Source organism: Leuresthes tenuis, unplaced genomic scaffold, assembly GCF_036924035.1.
Source record: "Leuresthes tenuis unplaced genomic scaffold, fLeuTen1.0.hap1 SCAF_21, whole genome shotgun sequence".
NCBI lineage: Eukaryota > Metazoa > Chordata > Actinopteri > Atheriniformes > Atherinopsidae > Leuresthes > Leuresthes tenuis.
The window spans coordinates 32699053-32724135 of NW_027325375.1; the positions used below are offsets into that span (position 1 = coordinate 32699053).

General features: G+C 43.2%; 2 protein-coding genes across 2 annotated transcripts in view; one reads left to right on the forward strand and one right to left on the reverse strand.

Annotated features, from left to right (window-relative positions):
• The window catches only part of ik (IK cytokine), a 244856-nt gene that overhangs the window by 125775 nt on the left and 93998 nt on the right, over positions 1-25083 (forward strand). The gene's annotated exons all lie outside the window — the stretch shown is intronic.
• The window catches only part of camk2a (calcium/calmodulin-dependent protein kinase II alpha), a 62147-nt gene that overhangs the window by 20520 nt on the left and 16544 nt on the right, over positions 1-25083 (reverse strand). The window contains exons 4-12 of the mRNA XM_072375151.1: positions 16174-16228; positions 9505-9570; positions 7990-8062; positions 7703-7805; positions 7397-7480; positions 7222-7316; positions 6544-6666; positions 6371-6454; positions 5877-5919 (exon numbers count right to left, since the gene is read on the reverse strand). Of these exons, the coding sequence (XP_072231252.1) occupies positions 5877-5919; positions 6371-6454; positions 6544-6666; positions 7222-7316; positions 7397-7480; positions 7703-7805; positions 7990-8062; positions 9505-9570; positions 16174-16228 (726 nt within the window). The remainder of the gene's footprint in view (positions 1-5876; positions 5920-6370; positions 6455-6543; positions 6667-7221; positions 7317-7396; positions 7481-7702; positions 7806-7989; positions 8063-9504; positions 9571-16173; positions 16229-25083) is intronic.

Consider the following 25083-nt stretch of genomic DNA (forward strand, 5'->3'; position numbering starts at 1 on the left):
CTGGCAGCTCATTGGTGGACTTCTCGGTTTAAGCATCTGCTACTGAAGCACAAGCCTGCAGGTCAAAGGTCACGTGGCTCCCTAACAGCCAGGGGTTGGGTATGAAGTTCTCCATAAATGGGCAAAAGCATTTTCTCTTTCTGGCTTCAGTTCTTCTTCTTTACTCAACACAAGGAGGAAGAAACTGACCACATATAACTGTCTCACTGCAACCTGTCTAACTGCAACCTGTCTAACTGCAACCTGTCTCACTGCAACCTGTCTCACTGTAACCTGTCTCACTGCAACCTGTCTAACTGTAACCTGTCTAACTATAACCTGTCTAACTGTAACCTGTCTCACTGTAACCTGTCTAACTATAACCTGTCTAACTGTAACCTGTCTCACTGTAACCTGTCTCACTGTAACCTGTCTAACTGTAACCTGTCTCACTGTAACCTCTGACCACACACCTGGCATATAACTGTCTCACTGCAACCTGTCTCACTGTTACCTGTCTCACTGTAACCTGTCTCACTGCAACCTGTCTCACTGCAACCTGTCTCACTGTAACCTGTCTAACTGTAACCTGTCTAACTATAACCTGTCTAACTGTAACCTGTCTAACTGTAACCTGTCTAACTGTAACCTGTCTAACTGTAACCTCTGACCACACACCTGGCATATAACTGTCTAACTGTAACCTGTCTCACTGTAACCTCTGACCACACACCTGGCATATAACTGTCTCACTGTAACCTGTCTAACTGTAACCTGTCTAACTATAACCTGTCTAACTGTAACCTCTGACCACACACCTGGCATATAACTGTCTCACTGTAACCTGTCTCACTGTAACCTGTCTAACTGTAACCTGTCTCACTGTAACCTGTTTAACTGTAACCTGTCTAACTGTAACCTGTCTCACTGTAACCTCTGACCACACACCTGGCATATAACTGTCTCACTGTAACCTGTCTCACTGTAACCTGTCTAACTGTAACCTGTCTCACTGTAACCTGTCTAACTGTAACCTCTGACCACACACCTGGCATATAACTGTCTCACTGCAACCTGTCTAACTGTAACCTGTCTAACTGTAACCTCTGACCGCACACCTGGCATATAACTGTCTCACTGCAACCTGTCTAACTGTAACCTGTCTAACTGTAACCTCTGACCGCACACCTGGCATATAACTGTCTCACTGCAACCTGTCTCACTGTTACCTGTCTCACTGTAACCTGTCTCACTGCAACCTGTCTCACTGCAACCTGTCTCACTGTAACCTGTCTAACTGTAACCTGTCTAACTATAACCTGTCTAACTGTAACCTGTCTAACTGTAACCTCTGACCACACACCTGGCATATAACTGTCTCACTGTAACCTGTCTAACTGTAACCTGTCTCACTGTAACCTGTCTCACTGTAACCTCTGACCTCACACCTGGCATATAACTGTCTCACTGCAACCTGTCTAACTGTAACCTGTCTAACTGTAACCTCTGACCACACACCTGGCATATAACTGTCTCACTGTAACCTGTCTAACTGTAACCTGTCTAACTGTAACCTGTCTCACTGTAACCTCTGACCACACACCTGGCATATAACTGTCTCACTGTAACCTGTCTAACTGTAACCTGTCTAACTATAACCTGTCTAACTGTAACCTCTGACCACACACCTGGCATATAACTGTCTCACTGTAACCTGTCTCACTGTAACCTGTCTAACTGTAACCTGTCTCACTGTAACCTGTTTAACTGTAACCTGTCTAACTGTAACCTGTCTCACTGTAACCTCTGACCACACACCTGGCATATAACTGTCTCACTGTAACCTGTCTCACTGTAACCTGTCTAACTGTAACCTGTCTCACTGTAACCTGTTTAACTGTAACCTGTCTAACTGTAACCTGTCTAACTGTAACCTGTCTCACTGTAACCTGTCTAACTGTAACCTCTGACCACACACCTGGCATATAACTGTCTCACTGTAACCTGTCTCACTGTAACCTGTCTAACTATAACCTGTCTAACTGTAACCTCTGACCACACACCTGGCATATAACTGTCTCACTGTAACCTGTCTCACTGTAACCTGTCTAACTGTAACCTGTCTCACTGTAACCTGTCTCACTGTAACCTGTCTAACTGTAACCTGTCTCACTGTAACCTCTGACCACACACCTGGCATATAACTGTCTCACTGTAACCTGTCTCACTGTAACCTGTCTAACTGTAACCTGTCTCACTGTAACCTGTTTAACTGTAACCTGTCTAACTGTAACCTGTCTAACTGTAACCTGTCTCACTGTAACCTGTCTAACTGTAACCTCTGACCACACACCTGGCATATAACTGTCTCACTGTAACCTGTCTCACTGTAACCTGTCTCACTGTAACCTGTTTAACTGTAACCTGTCTAACTGTAACCTGTCTAACTGTAACCTGTCTCACTGTAACCTGTCTCACTGTAACCTGTCTCACTGTAACCTGTCTAACTGTAACCTGTCTCACTGTAACCTGTCTAACTGTAACCTGTCTCACTGTAACCTGTCTAACTGTAACCTGTCTCACTGTAACCTGTCTAACTGTAACCTGTCTCACTGTAACCTGTCTAACTGTAACCTGTCTCACTGTAACCTCTGACCACACACCTGGCATATAACTGTCTCACTGTAACCTGTCTAACTGTAACCTGTCTAACTGTAACCTCTGACCACACACCTGGCATATAACTGTCTCACTGCAACCTGTCTAACTGTAACCTGACTCACTGTAACCTGTCTAACTGTAACCTGTCTAACTGTAACCTGTCTAACTGTAACCTCTGACCACACACCTGGCATATAACTGTCTCACTGCAACCTGTCTAACTGTAACCTGACTCACTGTAACCTGTCTAACTGTAACCTGTCTCACTGTAACCTGTCTCACTGTAACCTGTCTAACTGTAACCTGTCTCACTGTAACCTGTCTAACTGCAACCTGTCTAACTGTAACCTGTCTAACTGTAACCTGTCTCACTGTAACCTGTCTAACTGTAACCTGTCTAACTGTAACCTCTGACCACACACCTGGCATATAACTGTCTAACTGTAACCTGTCTCACTGTAACCTGTCTAACTGTAACCTCTGACCACACACCTGGCATATAACTGTCTCACTGCAACCTGTCTAACTGTAACCTGTCTCACTGTAACCTGTCTAACTGTAACCTGTCTAACTGTAACCTGTCTCACTGTAACCTGTCTAACTGTAACCTGTCTCACTGTAACCTCTGACCACACACCTGGCATATAACTGTCTCACTGTAACCTGTCTAACTGTAACCTGTCTAACTGTAACCTCTGACCACACACCTGGCATATAACTGTCTCACTGCAACCTGTCTAACTGTAACCTGTCTCACTGTAACCTGTCTAACTGTAACCTGTCTAACTGTAACCTGTCTCACTGTAACCTCTGACCACACACCTGGCATATAACTGTCTCACTGCAACCTGTCTAACTGCAACCTGTCTAACTGTAACCTGTCTAACTGTAACCTGTCTCACTGTAACCTGTCTAACTGTAACCTGTCTAACTGTAACCTCTGACCTCACACCTGGCATATAACTGTCTCACTGCAACCTGTCTAACTGTAACCTGTCTAACTGTAACCTGTCTCACTGTAACCTGTCTAACTGTAACCTGTCTAACTGTAACCTGTCTAACTGTAACCTGTCTAACTGTAACCTCTGACCACACACCTGGCATATAACTGTCTCACTGCAACCTGTCTAACTGCAACCTGTCTAACTGTAACCTGTCTAACTGTAACCTGTTTAACTGTAACCTGTCTCACTGTAACCTGTCTAACTGTAACCTGTCTAACTGTAACCTGTCTAACTGTAACCTCTGACCACACACCTGGCATATAACTGTCTCACTGCAACCTGTCTAACTGCAACCTGTCTAACTGTAACCTGTCTAACTGTAACCTGTTTAACTGTAACCTGTCTCACTGTAACCTGTCTAACTGTAACCTGTTTAACTGTAACCTGTCTCACTGTAACCTGTCTAACTGTAACCTGTCTCACTGTAACCTGTCTAACTGTAACCTGTCTCACTGTAACCTGTCTAACTGTAACCTGTCTAACTGTAACCTCTGACCTCACACCTGGCATATAACTGTCTCACTGCAACCTGTCTAACTGTAACCTGTCTAACTGTAACCTGTCTCACTGTAACCTGTCTAACTGTAACCTGTCTAACTGTAACCTGTCTAACTGTAACCTGTCTAACTGTAACCTCTGACCACACACCTGGCATATAACTGTCTCACTGCAACCTGTCTAACTGCAACCTGTCTAACTGTAACCTGTCTAACTGTAACCTGTTTAACTGTAACCTGTCTCACTGTAACCTGTCTAACTGTAACCTGTCTAACTGTAACCTGTCTAACTGTAACCTCTGACCACACACCTGGCATATAACTGTCTCACTGCAACCTGTCTAACTGCAACCTGTCTAACTGTAACCTGTCTAACTGTAACCTGTTTAACTGTAACCTGTCTCACTGTAACCTGTCTAACTGTAACCTGTTTAACTGTAACCTGTCTCACTGTAACCTGTCTAACTGTAACCTGTCTAACTGTAACCTGTCTAACTGTAACCTCTGACCACACATCATCAACTCAACCAGCCAGAGACGGAGGAGAGTCCATCACTGATCCAGGAGACACAAAGTTGTGGACGTCATCATGAAATCTAAACTGGTTTTAAATGTGTGGGGATAATTAGTCCAACACTACCAGATGCAACCAATAATTAGATCTAATGAATGAGGTTTAAAGAGAAGATGTAAGAATATGAGCATGGTTAAAATAACTGTAGAGCAGGTTTGATCACTGATGACAGAGTTTTTGCTTTTCAAACTGTCTGAAACCCACTGATTTTAGTTGTTTAATTACGTATTAATATTACAAAGTCAAAGTCAAATTCATTTGTATAGCATGTGAAAAACATTTCAAAGTGCTTTACATAAAATAAAAGCATTGCAGCGGGGAGCAGAAAAAGCATCAAAAAATATATATATTTGTAAAAAAATATAAATAGAAAGAAATTAAATAATAACCGTGGAGATCATCAGAGAGGCATCAGATTCAGAAAGCCAAGAAGACTTGCAAACAAAAGACTTGCATGTTGTATTTCTGGATTTAGCAAATGCATTTGATTCAGTGCCACACAGCCTTATTTGGAAGGTGTTTGATTATTCTAGAGTTCCTGTAGTTGTTGTTAACTTAATAAGAGCATATTTATATTTCATATTTATATTTCATAGTTTCAATGCGTACAACACTGGACAATGTTGCCCCTCTGAAAAGGAAGGTAATCAGTCAGAAGAGGTTGGCTCCTTGGTATAATCCACAGCTGCGTTAAAGCAGACTGTAAGAAAGCTGGAGAGACAGTGGCGTTCCTCTAATTTAGAAGAGTCTCAATTAGTCTGGAAAGATAGTTTAATAACGTATAAGAAAGCACTTCGTAAAGCTAGAACTGCGTATTATTCATTATTGATAGAAGAGAATAAGAATAATCCCAGGTTTCTCTTCAGCGCTGCTGCCAGGCTGACAAAGAGTCCGAGCTCTGTTGAGCCATGTATTCCTTTAACTCTCAGCAGTGATGATTTCATGAGATTCTTCATCAATAAAATTGTTTCTATCAGAGAGAAGATTAATGGAATCCTTCCCACTATCATCACTGATGTATCATCAAGTAGAGCAGCTTTAGAAGTATCTTTAGAACCTGATTTGTATTCAGACGGCTTCTGCCCAGTTTTCTCTGAATGCTCAGCACAGCTGACAGCCAATGAAAACCATCCGGCTCTGACCTCTGGCTCAAGAACTTACCGGAGAAATTTCTGGTGGCCAACATAGTGGTCAAAATGGCTCCCTGAGGGAAGACAAGAGGAATGATGGGAGGATGAAGAAAGGAAAGAGGGAAGAGGGAGAAAAAGGAAAAAATATGTAAAATAATAGTGAATAATTTCAGTGGCAGAGAAATTTGTGTTACTGTAAATTATTCTGTTTCACAAACAGCTGCAACAAACAGGAAACTGAAAACTGTGATGACTCATCCTGCACTCAGGGGCGTGTCCTGACTCTGCAGCCAATTAAACACGTTCATGAACTTTGAATGTGATGTTGTGGGTGGGGCCTGATCTGGACATTTGGCAAACCAATCACAATGGAGGGGTGTGGCCTCACAGTGACAACGAGCTCTCTGGTTGGTTGATAACCCTTATTTAGTCTTTAAAGAAGCTGACTGGCAGAGTGAAGATGGCGCTGATCAATCTGATCAATAGAAACTGTTTATCCTGGAACTTTACTTTCAAAGTCCTCACCTTCAGTTTCCTCCTGGCATTAAACTTCTTCAGGCACTCAACCGTCTCCTGTCGGTGCATACAGGACGCCACTGTGGAGCGGTGCTGTGAGGAAGAACACACACCATCACCATCACCATCACCATCATCATCTTCACAGAGGACATGACAGCGAGGAAGATGATGAGTCTCACAGAGATCCAGGGGTGTTTGAGCGCCTCAGACGCTGTGATCCGTTTGGCCGGATTGATCGTCAGCATCTTATTGATCAGATCTTTGGCTTCAGGAGTCACCGTGTCCCACTCAGGGGACGGAAACTAGGAGGCAAGGAGGGGACAGCAGGAGAGGAGGTCAACAGAAGGGGCAGTGAGTAAATTCCCCGCCCACTGACCAATGGCTGAACTGATAATAGCACAGCGTCATATGACATCATATCGAGTCATGTGACATCATATCGAGTCGTGTGACATCATATCGAGTCGTGTGACATCATATCGAGTCGTGTGACATCATATCGAGTCGTGTGACATCATATCGAGTCGTGTGACATCATATCGAGTCGTGTGACATCATATCGAGTCGTGTGACATCATATCGAGTCGTGTGACATCATATCGAGTCTTGTGACATCATATCGAGTCGTGTGACATCATATCGAGTCGTGTGACATCATATCGAGTCGTGTGACATCATATCGAGTCGTGTGACATCATATCGAGTCGTGTGACATCATATCGAGTCGTGTGACATCATATCGAGTCGTGTGACATCATATCGAGTCATGTGACATCATATCGAGTCGTGTCACATCATATCGAGTCATGTGACATCATATCGAGTCGTGTGACATCATATCGAGTCATGTGACTTACATCGTAGGCTCCAGCTTTGATCTGCTGGTAGAGACGATGTTGATCTTCATCCCAGAACGGAGGATAACCGACCAACAGGATGTAGAGGATCACACCTGAGGGACAAATAAAGGTGTAAACAAAAACTCTCCCAAACAAGGACGGAGAAAACGCCAAGGGCAGAGTGGAATCTGACCGCAGGCCCAGAGGTCGACCGCCTTCCCATACGGGTCCTTCCTCAAAACCTCGGGAGACAGGTAACCAGGAGTCCCCGCAAAGCCTGTAAAACACAGCATAACACACTTTAAATCTGCTGCAGGACAAACAAACCAACAAACAAGGTCTTATTTACAGATAAAAGTACAGCAAACAGCTGTAAAATAGATTAAATTAAAACACAATCTTATGAATACATAAATACATCTAAAATGAAAACAAACTGAACAAAATGAAACAAAGAGAAGTGATTTTGTTGGCCAAAAAGCACAAACAACTACAGTACCAAACCAGGCCTGCTGGTCTCCCTCCACCTCAATAGCAAGGCCGAAGTCGGCCAGTTTCACTGCTGCTCCTTTAGATTTGGAGGCCAACAGCAGGTTCTCAGGCTGCAGACACAGAACACAGGCTAACAGGTTAACTCTGCCCATCAGGTCACATCAGACAAGCTAAAACGCTAACAAACGCTAACAAACGCTAACAAACGCTAACAAATCAACATTTCCCTTTCAGTTATTCTGGTCCTCATGTTTCCACACAGTTTCCTGTTAAAGCAGACGGACTGGGACGTACCTTCAGGTCTCGGTGGACCACGCCCATTTGGTGACAGTGAAGCACCGCCTCTAAAATCTGCTGGATGCAGTGGCTGCAGAAAGAGGGAGGAGGTCACATGATCCTGCTGAGGAGGAGCTGAGCAGATTCAACAGGCTAAACAGCAGCTTCCATCAGCATTTTTACAAAAGGAAACAGTGAGGATCAAAAAATAATGGTAATAATAATAATAATCACTAATGTCAAAAACATTTGCTGTCTCTAGGAGGTTTTGCTGTTTCTAAGAAGACTTCATGCACATCAGGATGAATAAAACAACTCTGCGAATCTTGTCTGACCCTCTGACCCTTAAAGATTAAAAAGCTGTGACTCACTGGTTGTTTCCAGTCTGAGTGACAAACAATAACTTCAGTGACTCACCGGCATCTTTCCCAGATATGATATAATATCCCAGATATGATCTATGTTGTTGTTTTTCACTCTTCAAGGTTTCTGAATTACAACCCCCAGCAGTATAGCCCATAGCGCCCCCTCTGGTGAACCAATACAGCTGAGTTTCTTAACTTAGAACCATTGATGAAAACTTGTCGGATTCATATTTGTTTTTTGGAGCTTTTTCAAAGATTGCTTCAGAACTGGTTCAAGGTAACGGAAAGTTGGCCTATATAACCCTATATATCATTACAACCCTATATATCATTATAACCCTATATATCACTATAACCCTATATATCATTACAACCCTATATATCATTATAACCCTATATATCATTATAACCCTATATATCATTATAACCCTATATATCATTATAACCCTATATATCATTATAACCCTATATATCATTATAACCCTATATATCATTATAACCCTATATATCATTATAACCCTATATATCACTATAACCCTATATATCATTATAACCCTATATATCATTACAACCCTATATATCATTATAACCCTATATATCATTATAACCCTATATATCATTATAACCCTATATATCATTATAACCCTATATATCACTATAACCCTATATATCATTACAACCCTATATATCACTATAACCCTATATATCATTACAACCCTATATATCACTATAACCCTATATATCATTATAACCCTATATATCACTATAACCCTATATATCACTATAACCCTATATATCATTATAACCCTATATATCATTACAACCCTATATATCATTATAACCCTATATATCATTACAGCCCTATATATCATTATAACCCTATATATCATTATAACCCTATATATCATTATAACCCTATATATCATTATAACCCTATATATCATTATAACCCTATATATCATTATAACCCTATATATCACTATAACCCTATATATCACTATAACCCTATATATCACTATAACCCTATATATCATTATAGCCCTATATATCATTATAACCCCTGTAACAAGAGAAAAGGGTTAGGGGTAGGAACAAGTTAGGAGCAGCCGGAGGAAGAGGAAGGACAGAGATGCTGACTGTGGTGATGAGGGTGAAGCTGTGTTGGTACCTGGCGTCAGCTTCACTGTAGTATTCTCTGGCTACGATATCTTCAAACAGCTCCCCACCTGTGACCCTGAGACACACAACAACACACACTCACCTGCAGCAATGACTTCAGTGTGTACACAATGCAAACTGTGAACCGACAACACGAAACCCAACACAATGCAAACTGTGAACCGACAACACGAAACCCAACACAATGCAAACTGTGAACCGACAACATGAAACAACACAATGCAAACTGTGAACCGACAACACGAAACCCAACACAATGCAAACTGTGAACCGACAACACGAAACCCAACACAATGCAAACTGTGAACCGACAACATGAAACAACACAATGCTAACTGTGAACCGACAACATGAAACCCAACACAATGCAAACTGTGAACCGACAACATGAAACAACACAATGCTAACTGTGAACCGACAACATGAAACAACACAATGCAAACTGTGAACCGACAACATGAAACAACACAATGCTAACTGTGAACCGACAACATGAAACCCAACACAATGCAAACTGTGAACCGACAACATGAAACAACACAATGCAAACTGTGAACCGACAACATGAAACAACACAATGCAAACTGAGAACCGACAACATGAAACCCAACACAATGCAAACTGTGAACCGACAACATGAAACAACACAATGCTAACTGTGAACCGACAACATGAAACAACACAATGCAAACTGTGAACCGACAACATGAAACAACACAATGCTAACTGTGAACCGACAACATGAAACCCAACACAATGCAAACTGTGAACCGACAACATGAAACAACACAATGCAAACTGTGAACCGACAACATGAAACAACACAATGCAAACTGAGAACCGACAACATGAAACCCAACACAATGCTAACTGTGAACCGACAACATGAAACAACACAATGCAAACTGTGAACCGACAACATGAAACCCAACACAATGCTAACTGTGAACCGACAACATGAAACAACACAATGCTAACTGTGAACCGACAACACGAAACCCAACACAATGCAAACTGTGAACCGACAACACGAAACCCAACACAATGCAAACTGTGAACCGACAACACGAAACCCAACACAATGCAAACTGTGAACCGACAACACGAAACCCAACACAATGCAAACTGTGAACCGACAACATGAAACCCAACACAATGCTAACTGTGAACCGACAACATGAAACAACACAATGCAAACTGTGAACCGACAACATGAAACCCAACACAATGCTAACTGTGAACCGACAACATGAAACAACACAATGCAAACTGTGAACCGACAACATGAAACCCAACACAATGCTAACTGTGAACCGACAACATGAAACAACACAATGCAAACTGTGAACCGACAACATGAAACAACACAATGCAAACTGTGAACCGACAACATGAAACCCAACACAATGCAAACTGTGAACCGACAACATGAAACAACACAATGCTAACTGTGAACCGACAACATGAAACAACACAATGCAAACTGTGAACCGACAACATGAAACAACACAATGCAAACTGTGAACCGACAACATGAAACAACACAATGCTAACTGTGAACCGACAACATGAAACCCAACACAATGCAAACTGTGAACCGACAACATGAAACAACACAATGCAAACTGTGAACCGACAACATGAAACAACACAATGCAAACTGTGAACCGACAACATGAAACAACACAATGCAAACTGTGAACCGACAACATGAAACCCAACACAATGCTAACTGTGAACCGACAACATGAAACCCAACACAATGCTAACTGTGAACCGACAACATGAAACCCAACACAATGCAAACTGTGAACCGACAACATGAAACAACACAATGCTAACTGTGAACCGACAACATGAAACCCAACACAATGCAAACTGTGAACCGACAACATGAAACAACACAATGCTAACTGTGAACCGACAACATGAAACAACACAATGCAAACTGTGAACCGACAACATGAAACCCAACACAATGCAAACTGTGAACCGACAACATGAAACCCAACACAATGCAAACTGTGAACCGACAACATGAAACAACACAATGCAAACTGTGAACCGACAACATGAAACAACACAATGCTAACTGTGAACCGACAACATGAAACCCAACACAATGCAAACTGTGAACCGACAACATGAAACAACACAATGCAAACTGTGAACCGACAACATGAAACCCAACACAATGCAAACTGTGAACCGACAACATGAAACAACACAATGCAAACTGTGAACCGACAACATGAAACCCAACACAATGCAAACTGTGAACCGACAACATGAAACAACACAATGCTAACTGTGAACCGACAACATGAAACAACACAATGCAAACTGTGAACCGACAACATGAAACAACACAATGCAAACTGTGAACCGACAACATGAAACCCAACACAATGCAAACTGTGAACCGACAACATGAAACCCAACACAATGCAAACTGTGAACCGACAACATGAAACCCAACACAATGCTAACTGTGAACCGACAACATGAAACAACACAATGCTAACTGTGAACCGACAACATGAAACAACACAATGCAAACTGTGAACCGACAACATGAAACAACACAATGCTAACTGTGAACCGACAACATGAAACAACACAATGCAAACTGTGAACCGACAACATGAAACCCAACACAATGCAAACTGTGAACCGACAACATGAAACAACACAATGCTAACTGTGAACCGACAACATGAAACAACACAATGCTAATTGTGAACCGACAACATGAAACAACACAATGCAAACTGTGAACCGACAACATGAAACAACACAATGCAAACTGTGAACCGACAACATGAAACAACACAATGCTAACTGTGAACCGACAACATGAAACAACACAATGCTAATTGTGAACCGACAACATGAAACCCAACACAATGCTAACTGTGAACCGACAACATGAAACAACACAATGCAAACTGTGAACCGACAACATGAAACAACACAATGCTAACTGTGAACCGACAACATGAAACAACACAATGCAAACTGTGAACCGACAACATGAAACAACACAATGCTAACTGTGAACCGACAACATGAAACAACACAATGCAAACTGTGAACCGACAACATGAAACAACACAATGCAAACTGTGAACCGACAACATGAAACCCAACACAATGCTAACTGTGAACCGACAACATGAAACAACACAATGCTAACTGTGAACCGACAACATGAAACAACACAATGCAAACTGTGAACCGACAACATGAAACAACACAATGCTAACTGTGAACCGACAACATGAAACCCAACACAATGCAAACTGTGAACCGACAACATGAAACAACACAATGCTAACTGTGAACCAACAACATGAAACCCAACACAATGCAAACTGTGAACCGACAACATGAAACCCAACACAATGCAAACTGTGAACCGACAACATGAAACAACACAATGCAAACTGTGAACCGACAACATGAAACAACACAATGCTAACTGTGAACCGACAACATGAAACAACACAATGCTAACTGTGAACCGACAACATGAAACAACACAATGCAAACTGTGAACCGACAACATGAAACAACACAATGCTAACTGTGAACCGACAACATGAAACCCAACACAATGCAAACTGTGAACCGACAACATGAAACCCAACACAATGCAAACTGTGAACCGACAACATGAAACAACACAATGCAAACTGTGAACCGACAACATGAAACAACACAATGCTAACTGTGAACTGACAACATGAAACAACACAATGCTAACTGTGAACCGACAACATGAAACAACACAATGCAAACTGTGAACCGACAACATGAAACAACACAATGCTAACTGTGAACCGACAACATGAAACAACACAATGCAAACTGTGAACCGACAACATGAAACAACACAATGCTAACTGTGAACCGACAACATGAAACAACACAATGCAAACTGTGAACCGACAACACGAAACCCAACACAATGCTAACTGTGAACCGACAACATGAAACAACACAATGCAAACTGTGAACCGACAACATGAAACCCAACACAATGCAAACTGTGAACCGACAACATGAAACCCAACACAATGCAAACTGTGAACCGACAACATGAAACAACACAATGCAAACTGTGAACCGACAACATGAAACCCAACACAATGCAAACTGTGAACCGACAACATGAAACCCAACACAATGCAAACTGTGAACCGACAACATGAAACAACACAATGCAAACTGTGAACCGACAACATGAAACAACACAATGCAAACTGTGAACCGACAACATGAAACCCAACACAATGCAAACTGTGAACCGACAACATGAAACAACACAATGCTAACTGTGAACCCACAACATGAAACCCAACACAATGCTAACTGTGAACCGACAACACGAAACCCAACACAATGCAAACTGTGAACCGACAACATGAAACAACACAATGCAAACTGTGAACCGACAACATGAAACAACACAATGCAAACTGTGAACCGACAACATGAAACAACACAATGCAAACTGTGAACCGACAACATGAAACCCAACACAATGCTAACTGTGAACCGACAACATGAAACAACACAATGCTAACTGTGAACCGACAACATGAAACAACACAATGCAAACTGTGAACCGACAACATGAAACAACACAATGCTAACTGTGAACCGACAACATGAAACCCAACACAATGCAAACTGTGAACCGACAACATGAAACCCAACACAATGCAAACTGTGAACCGACAACATGAAACAACACAATGCAAACTGTGAACCGACAACATGAAACAACACAATGCAAACTGTGAACCGACAACATGAAACCCAACACAATGCAAACTGTGAACCGACAACATGAAACAACACAATGCTAACTGTGAACCCACAACATGAAACAACACAATGCTAACTGTGAACCGACAACATGAAACAACACAATGCAAACTGTGAACCGACAACATGAAACAACACAATGCAAACTGTGAACCGACAACATGAAACAACACAATGCTAACTGTGAACCGACAACATGAAACCCAACACAATGCAAACTGTGAACCGACAACATGAAACAACACAATGCAAACTGTGAACCGACAACATGAAACAACACAATGCAAACTGTGAACCGACAACATGAAACCCAACACAATGCAAACTGTGAACCGACAACATGAAACCCAACACAATGCAAACTGTGAACCGACAACATGAAACAACACAATGCAAACTGTGAACCGACAACATGAAACAACACAATGCTAACTGTGAACCGACAACATGAAACCCAACACAATGCAAACTGTGAACCGACAACATGAAACAACACAATGCTAAGTGTGAACCGACAACATGAAACCCAACACAATGCTAACTGTGAACCGACAACATGAAACCCAACACAATGCTAACTGTGAACCGACAACATGAAACAACACAATGCTAACTGTGAACCGACAACATGAAACAACACAATGCAAACTGTGAACCGACAACATGAAACAACACAATGCTAAGTGTGAACCGACAACATGAAACCCAACACAATGCAAACTGTGAACCGACAACATGAAACCCAACACAATGCAAACTGTGAACCGACAACATGAAACAACACAATGCTAACTGTGAACCGACAACATGAAACAACACAATGCAAACTGTGAACCGACAACATGAAACAACACAATGCTAAGTGTGAACCGACAACATGAAACCCAACACAATGCTAACTGTGAACCGACAACATGAAACCCAACACAATGCTAACTGTGAACCGACAACATGAAACAACACAATGCTAACTGTGAACCGACAACATGAAACCCAACACAATGCTAACTGTGAACCGACAACATGAAACAACACAATGCAAACTGTGAACCGACAACATGAAACAACACAATGCTAACTGTGAACCGACAACATGAAACAACACAATGCAAACTGTGAACCGACAACATGAAACAACACAATGCAAACTGTGAACCGACAACATGAAACCCAACACAATGCAAACTGTGAACCGACAACATGAAACAACACAATGCTAACTGTGAACCGACAACATGAAACAACACAATGCAAACTGTGAACCGACAACATGAAACCCAACACAATGCAAACTGTGAACCGACAACATGAAACAACACAATGCTAAGTGTGAACCGACAACATGAAACCCAACACAATGCAAACTGTGAACCGACAACATGAAACAACACAATGCTAACTGTGAACCGACAACATGAAACAACACAATGCAAACTGTGAACCGACAACATGAAACCCAACACAATGCAAACTGTGAACCGACAACATGAAACAACACAATGCTAAGTGTGAACCGACAACATGAAACCCAACACAATGCAAACTGTGAACCGACAACATGAAACAACACAATGCTAAGTGTGAACCGACAACATGAAACCCAACACAATGCAAACTGTGAACCGACAACATGAAACAACACAATGCAAACTGTGAACCGACAACATGAAACAACACAATGCTAACTGTGAACCGACAACATGAAACAACACAATGCTAACTGTGAACCGACAACATGAAACAACACAATGCTAACTGTGAACCGACAACACGAAACCCAACACAATGCTAACTATAACAGAAAAACAGACAGATCAAAACTCACAGGTCAAAGATGAGGTAATGATGAGCCTCCTCTGAAATGCTGTCATGCAGCCGAACTGAAAAACAGAAAAAGGTTTCATTATGAAACAAAATTTTATTGACAATCTTCCATTAATATCCATCCATCCATTTTCTGTTGGTTAACTGGGACCAGGTCAACAGTCTGACCAGAGATCTCTAAACTTCCCTCTCCATCGCCCCCCCATCCTCCCCAAGCCAGTTAAGGAATACGATATTTCCAGTATGTCCTGGGTCTGACTCAAGGCCTTCTCCTGGTGGGACAGGGCCAGATACCTCCCCTGGTGGACTGGATGGTTTAGAACATTGACCTGAAGCTTCACCTTCTGGAACAGGTCTCTCTTCACCATAACAGACTGGTATAATATCACTACAGACCCTGCCCCAACCCGCCTGTCAAGCTTCTGCTCTATTCTACCCCTGTTGGGTTAGGGTTAGGTTACCCCTGTTGTGAACAAGGCCCTCATGATACTTTAACTCTTCCACTTGAGGCAGCGACTCACCCCCGACCTGGACTGGCTTTTACCACGATAAAGCCACCAGGACGACGTCACCTACAAAAAGATGCACAGCTAAGTAAGTTTTGAACAGAATCAGTGAAAGGGCAGCACTGGTGGAGTTCAACATGCACCAGGATTTAGTTTGACTTACTCACAGCAATGTGACCGAACTCTCACTCCAGTTATGGAGCAGAAAACCCCAAAACAAGGGACCCATTTCCCATAATCCTGAAACACCTATAACACAACATAAGAGACACGAGAGTCCCTTGCCAGGGTAAAGCGCTACCATCATCAGGGAGGCTGAGACGTGTTGTCCCCCAGTATTTGGAACACACCCTCTGGTCTCCCTTTTTAAAAAGAGGTACCGCCAATTTGGTCTGCCAGTCCAGAAGCACTATCCCTCACCACAACACAATGTTGCACAAGTGTGTCAACCAGTGAACCAAAACAGCCAAACAACATCCAGAACCTTTAAAAAGGTAAGGCAAATCTCCTCCATCCCTGGGCCCTGCTACAGTGGAGTTGTTCAATCACCTCAGTCCCTCCGAACATGCTAATAATACACAGCTGTATATTACCATGTCTCCTGAAGACACACGGCCAATTGATGCCCTTTTTAACAAAATTTTAGACTTTAAATCCTGGATGGCAGAAAACTCCACCAGGACAAAACTGAAGTCTTAGTTACGGTCTGGAGACCAAGAATTGCCTTTGAAGACATCTGATCAAGTAAAAAACCTGGCTGCCGCTGCCCTGGCTGCCGCTGCCCTGGCTGCCGCTGCCCTGGCTGCTGTGGCGCTGGCTGCCGCTGCCCTGGCTGCCGCTGCCCTGGCTGCCCTGGCTGCCGCTGCCCTGGCTGCCGCTGCCCTGGCTGCCGCTGCCCTGGCTGCCGCTGCCCTGGCTGCCGCTGCCCTGGCTGCTGCTGCCCTGGCCCGGGGTCTGCTCTACTCAGGCTGTGGTCCACCTTGCAGCGTTGGCGTATGGCTCCAGCACTTTGTGCTACATTTTTTCTACTTTCTACTTTTTCTACTGTACAAATAAAATGTTTCACAAAGACAGGATCAGGTCATTTAGTTGCAAACAATGACACTGTGGTGGCATCATGTGGACGGATGAGAAAAACTGGACAAACCGTTCAGAAGGACCAGTTTCGTACCTGGATAATGCTCCAGACTCATCTGAGGAGGTGGGTGAGAGGAGTTAACATCCCTCGCCTCCTGCATGAGTCTGTGGGAGCTGAGCTCCTTCAGCTGCAGACTGATCCACCCACAGTGTAGGACGAAGATCACTCATCCCCTCAGCAGTCAGGCTGCTCAGCAGCAGCACAATGTAACCATTGTTGCTATTAATCACTCGTTTATCTGCTCAGCTCTTGTCATTTTACTACATTTATTCCCTTTTAGCTGTTGCATCATCCACAGATTGTCTTTCAGTGAATGATTCCCTCTGAAGCAACATCACACATCTGTATCTAAAACAATCAGTGAATAATACAGCCATTCAAAAAAGAAAACACAGAAGCAGAGTGTGAAAAACTAAGTGAACCCTCACTGCTTCCACAGGAACTAAGAGGGTAAGTCAAGCACGGTGGTGGAGGGCTGATGGTCTGGGCTGGTTCTGCAGCCACAGGACCTGGGCACCTTGCAGTCATTGAGTCCACCATGAACTCCTCTGGATACCAAAGTATTCTAGAGTCAGATGTGAGGCCATCTGTCCCACAGCTAAAGCTGGGCTGAAACTGGCTCATCAACATGATCCCAAACACAGCAGCAGAAGCAAAGACTGAGTCCTGTGAGGAGAGAGAAGAATTCTGACACTTGTTTTTGTCAGGATGCCCACCTCACCAGGTGACACCCTGACATCCCCGGGTCCCAGGTTAGGTTAGTTCCTCTGCTGATAAAAGGCACTGCAGCAGCAGATGGGAGTTTTCCTCAAGCCGCCTGTTTCTGCTCTCTGCATATATTGTATAACAGAACATATTATAGCAGAGGAAAGAAATGCTGCTGCCCACACACACACACGTGCACGCGCACGTGCACACACACAGGAACATGCACATTAAATCCCACTGCTGTACTGTGTAGGAGTGTTTCAGGAGAAAAAAATGATTTCTTTCTCAGTGCTTTCACCCAGGTATATGTATATATAAGTGTGTGTGTGAGTGTGTGTGTGTCTCTGTGTGTGTGTGTGTGAGTGTGAGTGTGTGTGTGTGTGTGTGAGTGTCTCTGTGTGTGTGTGTGTGTGTGTGAGAGTGTGTGTGTGAGTGTGAGTGTCTCTGTGTGTGTGTGAGTGTGTGTGAGAGTGTGTGTGTGAGTGTGTGTGTGTCTGTGTGTGTGTGAGTGTGTGTGAGAGTGTGTGTGTGAGTGTGAGTGTGTGTGTGTGTGTGTGAGTGTCTCTGTGTGTGTGTGTGTGTGTGTGAGAGTGTGTGTGTGAGTGTGAGTGTCTCTGTGTGTGTGTGAGTGTGTGTGAGAGTGTGTGTGTGAGTGTGTGTGTGTCTGTGTGTGTGTGTCTCTGTGTGTGTGTGTGTGTGTGTGTGTGTGTGTGAGTGTGTGTGTCTCTGTGTGTGTGTGTGTGTGTGTGTGTGTGTGTGAGTGTGTGTGTGTGTGTGTGTGTGTGTCTCTGTGTGTGTGTGTGTGTGTGTGTGTGTGTGTGAGTGTGTGTGTGTGTGTGTGTGTGTGTGTGTGTGGGAGGATAGTTGGTTTTGATGCCTCCACCTATGGGCACTGTTGCCTAGCAACAAACACACACAGCGTTAAGTAACACTCCTCACATTCGTTGAGCATCCCCGGCCCACACAGCCGTCTGATTGGACGCTCAGCTCAGCCGGAGCCTGCTGATTGGCTGGTTGGGTCCAGGTCATATTTGAACATCAGACTGATTCTGGTTCAGTTTGTGCTCTCAGTGGCTCTAAAGCTGAGGGGAACAAAGCTCGGGACCAGCCTCCGGGTTATTGATCCGGCTTCTGACTCAGAGGTTCATGAAGGCGTCTCAGTGTTTGATCCCCAGAGATCTGTTCTGGGAACACTTTTATCCGTGTAACAGATCAACAGTCAGGATTACAGCGTTTCAGGCTTTTCCCATTAATGCTGGTACTGCTGAACTAAAACTGAAGTCTAAAAGGGTTATTATTTCCCATTAATGCTGAACCATTTTTACCATCAGTGTAAAAACAATAATCACAGTTTCTGACAGACGGCAGCAGCCTGAATGAGCTCAGAATGAGCTGTGAAAGCTGATTATAGTTGGATAGTTTACTGTATTTCACATCCAGGCATGATTTTAACTGAGATATATGCAGCAAAAATAAATGGCTAAATAATGTTTATGCTTATGTATTAAATAACTAAGTGTATATAATGATAAAAGGCACTAAAACTGAAGAAAAACATTGATTCATGCAGTGAAGTAAATGAATTTTCTGCTTTAATTTTAAACTGCATTAATTTAATCTTGTGTTTATTTACTTTGAAACTCGCTTTTCACTCGTATTCATTTTTTAACTTTCTCACAGGTGTTTGTCTTATTTTCCTTTTACGTTACATTGATCGATTTATTCCCTCCTAATTTTTCATTTCCTTATTCTACTTTGACTTCGCTACACATCTTAAATCAAATTTTGTTCAATACGTGAACGTCAATCTGTTACTTCCACTTTGCATTTAGTCCATTTAGCCATTCGTCTGCAACAGTCCCAGCAACTCAAAGTATCTCTACTTTCACTCTGAATGTATCTCTGCTGCTTCTTAATAAAACAAAAACTACTCCACATAGATCTGTGAGCTCGTTTAAACTGGTGGTGTCAGGAGGCATCACTGGGGTCAGTAATGTGTTTAAGCTGCTCGGGTCGACCAATCAGCAGGCAGAACAGCTGCGTTAACAGGCAGGAAATGTCCTGAGGGACCAATCACTGCTCCTCGCTGTGTGCTCGAAATGAAAGAAGATCATTAAGTTTTCTGCATAACAGAAGCAGCCTCATCAGTCTGAACAACATTTATGATATTATTCTGTGTTCATCACTCATCACGGATCACATGTGAACTCCTCTGATGCAAACCTTAAAGACATAAAGACCCGGATGACTCAGAACTTTCTGCTTCTAAACTCAGACAAAACTGAAGTTGTTCTCTTTGGACCTGAGCGCTTCAGGGAGAAAGTGTCTGGATTCTTCTCCTCACATATAAAGCTCTTAATGACCGAGCTCCATCATATCTTAAAGATCTCACAGCTGGATATTTCCCCAACAGAGCACTTTGCTCTCAGGCTGCAGGTTTCCTTGTGGTTCCCAGAGTTTCTAAAAGCAGAATGGGAGGCAGAGCCTTCAGTTATCAGGCCCCTAAAAGCAGAATGGGAGGCAGAGCCTTCAGTTATCAGGCCCCTAAAAGCAGAATGGGAGGCAGAGCCTTCAGTTATCAGGCCCCTAAAAGCAGAACGGGAGGCAGAGCCTTCAGTTATCAGGCCCCTAAAAGCAGAATGGGAGGCAGAGCCTTCAGTTATCAGGCCCCTAAAAGCAGAATGGGAGGCAGAGCCTTCAGTTATCAGGCCCCTAAAAGCAGAATGGGAGGCAGAGCCTTCAGTTATCAGGCCCCTAAAAGCAGAATGGGAGGCAGAGCCTTCAGTTATCAGGCCCCTAAAAGCAGAATGGGAGGCAGAGCCTTCAGTTATCAGGCCCCTAAAGGCAGAATGGGAGGCAGAGCCTTCAGTTATCAGGCCCCTAAAAGCAGAATGGGAGGCAGAGCCTTCAGTTATCAGGCCCCTAAAAGCAGAATGGGAGGCAGAGCCTTCAGTTATCAGGCCCCTAAAAGCAGAATGGGAGGCAGAGCCTTCAGTTATCAGGCCCCTAAAAGCAGAATGGGAGGCAGAGCCTTCAGTTATCAGGCCCCTAAAAGCAGAATGGGAGGCAGAGCCTTCAGTTATCAGGCCCCTAAAAGCAGAATGGGAGGCAGAGCCTTCAGTTATCAGGCCCCTAAAAGCAGAATGGGAGGCAGAGCCTTCAGTTATCAGGCCCCTAAAAGCAGAATGGGAGGCAGAGCCTTCAGTTATCAGGCCCCTAAAAGCAGAATGGGAGGCAGAGCCTTCAGTTATCAGGCCCCTAAAAGCAGAATGGGAGGCAGAGCCTTCAGTTATCAGGCCCCTAAAAGCAGAACGGGAGGCAGAGCCTTCAGTTATCAGGCCCCTAAAAGCAGAATGGGAGGCAGAGCCTTCAGTTATCAGGCCCCTAAAAGCAGAATGGGAGGCAGAGCCTTCAGTTATCAGGCCCCTAAAAGCAGAATGGGAGGCAGAGCCTTCAGTTATCAGGCCCCTAAAAGCAGAACGGGAGGCAGAGCCTTCAGTTATCAGGCCCCTAAAAGCAGAACGGGAGGCAGAGCCTTCAGTTATCAGGCCCCTAAAAGCAGAACGGGAGGCAGAGCCTTCAGTTATCAGGCCCCTAAAAGCAGAATGGGAGGCAGAGCCTTCAGTTATCAGGCCCCTAAAAGCAGAATGGGAGGCAGAGCCTTCAGTTATCAGGCCCCTAAAAGCAGAATGGGAGGCAGAGCCTTCAGTTATCAGGCCCCTAAAAGCAGAATGGGAGGCAGAGCCTTCAGTTATCAGGCCCCTAAAAGCAGAATGGGAGGCAGAGCCTTCAGTTATCAGGCCCCTAAAAGCAGAATGGGAGGCAGAGCCTTCAGTTATCAGGCCCCTAAAAGCAGAATGGGAGGCAGAGCCTTCAGTTATCAGGCCCCTAAAAGCAGAATGGGAGGCAGAGCCTTCAGTTATCAGGCCCCTAAAAGCAGAATGGGAGGCAGAGCCTTCAGTTATCAGGCCCCTAAAAGCAGAATGGGAGGCAGAGCCTTCAGTTATCAGGCCCCTAAAAGCAGAATGGGAGGCAGAGGCTTCAGTTATCAGGCCCCTAAAAGCAGAATGGGAGGCAGAGCCTTCAGTTATCAGGCCCCTAAAAGCAGAATGGGAGGCAGAGCCTTCAGTTATCAGGCCCCTAAAAGCAGAATGGGAGGCAGAGCCTTCAGTTATCAGGCCCCTAAAAGCAGAATGGGAGGCAGAGCCTTCAGTTATCAGGCCCCTAAAAGCAGAATGGGAGGCAGAGCCTTCAGTTATCAGGCCCCTAAAAGCAGAATGGGAGGCCGAGCCTTCAGTTATCAGGCCCCTAAAAGCAGAATGGGAGGCAGAGCCTTCAGTTATCAGGCCCCTAAAAGCAGAATGGGAGGCAGAGCCTTCAGTTATCAGGCCCCTAAAAGCAGAATGGGAGGCAGAGCCTTCAGTTATCAGGCCCCTAAAAGCAGAATGGGAGGCAGAGCCTTCAGTTATCAGGCCCCTAAAAGCAGAATGGGAGGCAGAGCCTTCAGTTATCAGGCCCCTAAAAGCAGAATGGGAGGCAGAGCCTTCAGTTATCAGGCCCCTAAAAGCAGAATGGGAGGCAGAGCCTTCAGTTATCAGGCCCCTAAAAGCAGAATGGGAGGCAGAGCCTTCAGTTATCAGGCCCCTAAAAGCAGAATGGGAGGCAGAGCCTTCAGTTATCAGGCCCCTAAAAGCAGAATGGGAGGCAGAGCCTTCAGTTATCAGGCCCCTAAAAGCAGAATGGGAGGCAGAGGCTTCAGTTATCAGGCCCCTAAAAGCAGAATGGGAGGCAGAGCCTTCAGTTATCAGGCCCCTAAAAGCAGAATGGGAGGCAGAGCCTTCAGTTATCAGGCCCCTCTCTGTGGAACCAGCTGCCAGTTTGGCTTCAGGAAGCAGACACCCTCTCTACCTTTAAGATCAGGCTGAAACTTTCCTTTCTGATGAAGCTTATAGTTAGGGATGGCTCAGGTGAGCCTGAAACATCCCATAGTTCTGCTGCTATAGGCCCAGCCTGCTGGGGGAGCTCCCATGATGCACCTCTCCTCCCTCCATGTACAGATGACATCATTGCTGTCATTAACTTGTGTTTCTCTCTCTCAGCAGGTGTCTCTGGCCTGGTGTTACGCTGCTTGTTGTCCCCTCTTTCCTGTCCTCTCAGCCCCAGCTGGTCCAGGCAGATGGACCCTTCCTGGTTCTGGTTCTGATGGAGGTTTCTTCCTGTTAAAGGGAGTTTTTTCTCTCCACAGTCGCCTTGTAGAGGCATTATACTATTATTGTATTATTACTGTAGCATTATCGCAGTATAAATGCAGTATTATTGTAGTATTATCGGAGTATTACTGCAGAATTATTGCAGCATTATCGCAGTATAAATGCACTATTATTGTAGTATTATCGGAGCATTACTACAGTATTACTGCACTGTATCTTTAGCATTATTGTAGTATTATTGGAGTATTACTGTAGTATTACTGTACTGTACCTTTAGTATTACTGCAGTATTATTGCAGCATTATCGCAGTATAAATGCAGTATTATTGTAGTATTATCGGAGTATTACTGCAGAATTATTGCAATGTAACTGTAGCATTATTGCAGTATTATCGGAGCATTACTACAGTATTACTGCACTGTATCTTTAGCATTATTGTAGTATTATTGGAGTATTACTGTAGTATTACTGTACTGTACCTTTAGTATTACTGCAGTATTATTGCAGCATTATCGCAGTATAAATATAGTATTATTGTAGTATTATCGGAGTATTACTGCAGTATTATTGCAGTATTATAATAGTAATATTGTAGTATTACTGCAGTATTATTGGAGTATTACTGCAGTATTATTGGAGTATAACTGCAGTATTATTGTAGTATAACTGCAGTATTATTGCAGTATTATTGCAGTATTATTGCCGTATTACTGCAGTATTATTGCAGTATAACTGTAGTATTATTGCAGTATTATTGGAGTATAACTGCAGTATTATTGCAGTATTATTGCAGTATAACTGTAGTATTATTGCAGTATTATTGGAGTATAACTGCAGTATTATTGCAGTATAACTGTAGCATTATTGCAGTATTATCGGAGCATTACTACAGTATTATTGCAGTATAACTGTAGTATTATTGCAGTATTATTGGAGCATTACTGCAGCATTATTGCAGTATTACTGCAGTATTTTTGCAGTATTATCGGAGTATAACTGTAGTATTATTGCAGTATTATTGGAGTATTACTGTAGTATTATTGCAGTATTGTTGGAGTATTACTGCAGCATTATTGCAGTATAACTGCAGTATTATTGCAGTATTATTGCAGTATAACTGTAGTATTATTGCAGTATTATTGGAGTATAACTGCAGTATTATTGCAGTATAACTGCAGTATTATTGCAGTATTATTGGAGTATTACTGCAGTATTATTGCAGTATTATTGCAGTATAACTGTAGTATTATTGCAGTATTATTGCAGTATAACTGTAGTATTATTGCAGTATTGTTGGAGTATAACTGCAGCATTATTGCAGTATAACTGCAGTATTATTGCAGTATTA